The 5,412-nt window shown below is 36.8% G+C and overlaps 1 protein-coding gene across 3 annotated transcripts; it reads right to left on the bottom strand.

Moving 5' to 3' along the window:
* On the bottom strand, nt 329-4,024 carry LOC107604772 (fructokinase-like 2, chloroplastic). 3 transcript variants are annotated; one of them, XM_016306452.2, is made up of 6 exons: nt 3,663-4,024; nt 3,366-3,455; nt 2,934-3,193; nt 2,198-2,850; nt 1,311-1,782; nt 329-839 (listed from the first exon to the last, which is right to left on the bottom strand). In XM_016306452.2, exons 1-6 carry the CDS (start codon nt 3,833-3,835, stop codon nt 580-582), a joined length of 1,908 nt encoding a protein of 635 aa, XP_016161938.1. In that variant the 5' UTR covers nt 3,836-4,024; the 3' UTR covers nt 329-579. The 3 variants fall into 3 exon arrangements, with proteins under 3 accessions (XP_016161938.1, XP_016161939.1, XP_020960343.1); XM_016306453.2 differs by having other exon boundaries at nt 3,366-3,483; nt 3,663-3,798; XM_021104684.1 differs by lacking the exon at nt 3,663-4,024 and having other exon boundaries at nt 2,934-3,255; nt 3,366-3,470.

The raw sequence follows: 5,412 nt of genomic DNA, 5'->3' as shown, positions 1-5,412 counted from the left end.
TTGTAACGCTTGTAACTGAACTAAGAAGAGTATGTGCTTAGTTTGTTGTTAATGAATAATGATATTGAAAGCGCTTATGAGAGAGAGAAGGAAAATATCCGTTCAATTATATAGGTAACTGACAATAACACATTAATTTAGCATTCAATTCCGGAAAAAATGCTCGTGATTCGTCCAGCATAAGGCATACCTCGGTTAATTCCGAGGAAAAAAAATTTGGAATTATATGCAGTTTAGACATGATCATAACCTTTTGTAATTTAGCAAAGATGCATAAATTTTGTGAAAACTTGTAAGAAAAAATCACACAATATCTTACTAGAGGACATAGGAGAAAATACAAAATTCCAACTCCCAACAACGATTCGTGGAATGGAATTTCTTTGATATTTGATTATGACGATGCCATTGATATAGCCAAAAAAAGTTAATACAAATGCCTAATGTTATAACTAACAACGGAAAAACAACAAGGGCAAATATATAAATAACACTCAGTTCTCTGTACATGGGATGAAAGCCTCACTATGATTCTATGCGAAAACATAAGGGGAAAACTAATATTACTAAGCGCATGGATCAACTAACAGGCTCTAATGCGTCCTCAGGCTCTAATTCTCGGTCACTCTTTATCGTGCGGTACTCGGTTTCAGTAATTGAGCGTATACCATTGTCGTCGGGAATCACGTCATCCATATCTTCGCGCGGAGGAAAGCCACGCACTCGGCCTTGAATCCATTGGTCTACAACCCCACAATCAATTGCATACTTGATGCTACGCTCCAGGTATTCTTTATCAGTTATGAAATCAGGCTGAACTGTTAACATTCGCATGAGAGCTGAAAAGAAAGAGAAGACGCCATTAGTTTTGGGATAAACATGAATTTTCATCTTAAAGCCACTCTTAACAGTTAGAAATTCATGCTAGAAAGTATGTATGTGCAACTCTATATATAATAATGTTGATTTACTTTATCTTTGAAGAGAAAGGAAGAAAAGGGTTTGAAGAGTATCAGTGAACCTATTTTACTTTTCAAACCTTTTAATTCCTTCCCTTCCCTTCCCCCCTCAAAAACTGAACTCAGAAGACGCAAACACCCCCCAAAAGAAGCAAGAGAGGTCCTTTTAACCAGACATGCTTTTAAACACTTCCAAAGGCTATATATACAAGTTCCTTGAGAATTTATTGACTTGAAAGCTATTCATGTCAAATATTCTTTCATAACAATGTCAGACATGATTTAAAAGAGATTTATTGGTCCTTTTTCTAAGGCAAAGACATTATTAAATGTAAATTCACTATAAAGTACCTGCAACAATGCCATCTCCAGATGCTGACATATCACAAGTGAATGGGGTGATTGGAGGGTCCTCCATACCAAGAATAGCACCATCAAACTCCTGAGTGTAGTAATGTATCTTGGAAGTTCCATTAGTCACAAACAAAATCTTAAGATTCTCATGCCAAAGTGGTTCTACCACTTCACGTTCATAATGGACAAACTTGGACCAATCGTTATTTTTGGTGTCAAATTCTTCTGTTGGTGAGATCCCACATAAAAATTCTAGTTCTTGCTTAGTGACCTCAATAATGTCTGCTAGATTCCATACTTTCTGAATGAAAGTTTTAGTTTCTTCCCTAGATTGCCATAGCGGCATAGGAAGGTTTAGATCATAGAAAACAACTGCTCCAAATTTCTTCGCAATCTTTATCGCTTGTAGTGTAGTGGATCTCATGTTACGATCAAGCAAAGAATGTGTGCTAAAGTAGAACATTTTTGCCTGCAGGAGATGTTATTAAATTATTCAAGCAGTGAAAAACAAAAAGTATCAACATCAATCAGAGGACCTAAAATGCAATAAGGAAAGCAATCATTCCTGTAATGGTGGCAACATTTCATATTTTTACTTTTCATTCAAATGCAAATTACTCTTTAACTAACATGTCCATCAACAAAGCGCCATATCAACAGACTAAGTGTTGTAAATACAGAACAACACAATAGACAATAGGATAATGAAATAGTTCGTTGGTTAATCTTCCAAGTTCTGATTTTGCTAACAATGGATGATGGTTCCATGAAATGAAAAAAGGCATTATCAAGCTCTATAATGGTGTTATATCAACAATAATCAGCCTATAAGGCTATAACCTACCACTATAAAATACAAACTTAAATGGGCTTCAAGTTAATACCTCTTTCAGCACATCAACATTTATCTCTGTCTTTGTCAAACAATCTTCAGCACAGGGTTTTACGCAACTCATTTTCAGTTTACTCCTTTTACCAATCTTCATCGTTGACGCAGCAGTAGACCTTCTACTATCAACACGGACTGATCGGGTTTGAACTTTATTCACATTCATATAATACAGCATTGCTTGACCATAATCGTCATCACCAAGCTTTCCCATGAAAGCAACCTTACCACCCAAGCTGGCAAGAGCAATGGCAACACTACCAGCCGAGGTACCAGGGGCCCTAACAAATTTTTCAGGGCTCCACAATGCATCCTTCATTGTTTCATGAATGTCATGATTTATAAGCCTATTGGCTGGCCTCCCCGAAGGAACAAAGGAATACTGTGCGGCTCCAAAGCAACAAACAAGGGGAGGCCAACCATAAGTATAGCTAATATCTTCTTCATCATAATTTACCCATTCTAAGTCATCATCACTTTCATCATCCACATTTTCAATAAAGGAAGTCTCCTCTTGGTCACTTGTTTCACCTTCGCTAGCCTTATTCTCTATAATTACCTTCTCCTCCTTAGGTTTCCTTCGTCTTCGAACCTTTTTCTCTTCCTTGACTTCCGTATCTTCTTCCAAATCAGCAGATACAGATGTAACTATAAATGATAGCAGGTTTAGACAACACTTAAAATAAAGCATATATATCACAGATAAATCATCAGCATCAAGACTAAGGCACCTTTTTTTCGAGTCCTTCGAGTTCTCTTCTTGGAATCATCGCTAGAGGAAGTTAAGCCTTCATTGGCGGAAGCATCAATGTTCTCCTCAGGGGACCCATCTGTGGATTTTTTCTTTGTCCTCGCTGTCACCCTCTTCGTTTTAGATGATCTAGAAGTCTTCTTTTCCACCACTGCATCATTTTCATTGGACTTTCCTATATCAGAATCAAGAGAAGCTTTCCTCCTAGCCATTGCCACATGACTCCATTTACATCCGGACCTTATATCCCAGGGAACCAAGGTTGTTGTCAAACTCGAGAGTCTTACAGAGATAAACTTCTACTAAAGAATAAATGTTTAGTATTCTAAATCAACAAACATGTCCACTTAGCGGGAAGTTAACAATTTTACAGACAATTAGCTTAAAACTCAAATCCATTTGTTCCTCTTACATGTTATCAACATCATCATTGCCTTGAATATCAATCCCATGCTTCCACACACGATCACTTACATTTCGGAATGCATTTTTCCTTCTAGACCTAGGAAGATACAACATTATCAGACATCCTGAAAAATATATCATATTATCAAATCATCAACATCAAGTTCTAATATCAGAATCCTAAATCCCTAATTACTAACTAATAACACACATTCATACAAGATAAACACAGCCTACAATCTCTACAACCATTAACAACACAAATAAATATGTTCAGATTTGCATTATAATGATTAATGGCAACCTGAAGTTGTGAACTGGTGGGGTGGATGAGATAGAGCAGGGAGACAGAGAGAGAGCCGGCGGAGGCGATGAACGGAGTCGAACGAGAGAGAGAACACAGCGGTCAGCGACGAACAGAGACGAACATGACAGAGGGAAGTCAGAGAACAAAGAATGACTACAAGCCGTCGGCATCGAACAGAGACGAACAAGGAAGATGCGAAGCCCAACTGAGAAGAACGCGAGATACTGAGAGATAGCGGAAGCGACAGACAACCGCCACTAACAGAGGCGACGGTGGGAGAGAGAACGGGAGGCAGAGGTGAGAACTGAGAAGCAAAGGGTTTTAGTGTGTGCAACGGCAAGAGAAGGGTGTAATCCTAAATCTTCTGATAAAAGTTAAAACATAATAAAATAAAGAAAACAAAAAGGAGAAATAGGTCCTAATTTTTTGTCTTCGAATATTTTCGTCATTGAAAATAAAATAATATATTTAAGTATTTGACTTTCTTAAAATCAGGATATTTAAATTTTTTTGTTCATATGGATCTGTTAAATCCAACGAAATTTAATGTGGTTCCTGATGCATTAATTTGACTGTTATAGTCTTATAGATATATACATGGATAAAAATTTTTTAAATAGAACAAATAGGTCTCCAAACGCTCAAAACGACATATTTTATCCTAAGTTTGAATCCTTCAAATTTATAGTAATGGTGAACAAAAAGAGAATAACATTTTAATGGCACCCAATTTCCATCTCTACTATCTGAAATTTCAGGTGATTAAATTGTTGAATAATTATTTTTTAATTCTAAAATAATTGTATGTATATATTACTGTGAAACCTAGAGAAAAGATTTTAATTTTGTACATATTTGTAGAGAAGCAGCTTTTCATCTCTTGAATAATTGTAAGCAAGTAAAGGCAATAAATTAGGGTGCTACACATGGAGGGAAACTTTTTAAAACAGGATAAATAGGTCCCCAGATGTTAAAACGACGTCGTTTTACCCTAAACCCTAGTTCTTCAAATTCAGAGTAATGGTGAACAAAAAAAGGGCAGTATTTTGTCCCATGGCTATTAACGGAGTATCATCAAACTCAAGAAAAAATGGAGGTGGAAGAAGACAAGAATCGTCTGGGCTCGCATTAAGACCTGAGCTCGCAGCGGACTGATTGTTAGGTTCGACGTCCCTATGTGAATGGAGGGAGTTAAAATGTCTAGGTTTTGAAGAAGTCAAGGACTTAAATGTATTTTCCAATTCTCAAGGACGACAATATCCGCGAGACATAAGGTCAGAAACCTATTTGTTATTTTCTCTAAAATAAAAGAATTTGGACCAAAACGACATAGTTTTAGCCAAAATGCAGAAACTTGTCAATTTCATAAACTCGTGAAACAATAAATTTTGGGTTAAAATTCAAAGAGGCAGAACTTGAAAATCATACTTTTAAACAGTGATGAGTTATTCCTTGAGATACGAATTACTAGCTAAGATTAGCAGGCCGCAACAGCACAAGATTATGCTTGCGCTTACACATGCACATACGCGACTGAAAGAGTGAAAGTGAAGAAGGGTTCAAGCACTGGTGCAGAATTATAAATACCACAAACTAATGGGCAAGTGCACCGGGTTGTACCAAGTAATAACTCAGGTGAGTGAGTGTCGATTCCATGAGGATTAATGAACTGAGTAACAATAGTTGAGTGATTAGACTAGTTAGACAAGCTAAAACGAATGGTTTCAAGTTCAAGTAGCATAAAACA

This window comes from Arachis ipaensis, chromosome B06 (genome assembly GCF_000816755.2).
Source record: "Arachis ipaensis cultivar K30076 chromosome B06, Araip1.1, whole genome shotgun sequence".
NCBI lineage: Eukaryota > Viridiplantae > Streptophyta > Magnoliopsida > Fabales > Fabaceae > Arachis > Arachis ipaensis.
This window is presented reverse-complemented; position numbering and strand designations above follow the sequence as displayed.

Coding starts and splice junctions, on each gene's coding strand:
- LOC107604772 (XM_016306452.2), bottom strand. CDS start 3,835: ATGCCGACGGCTTGTAGTCATTCTTTGTTCTCTGACTTCCCTCTGTCA. Junction 3,456..3,662: donor CCACCAGTTCACAACTTCAG/GTTGCCATTAAT, acceptor GTATCTTCCTAG/GTCTAGAAGGAAAAATGCAT. Junction 3,194..3,365: donor AATGATGATGTTGATAACAT/GTAAGAGGAACA, acceptor CTGGGATATAAG/GTCCGGATGTAAATGGAGTC.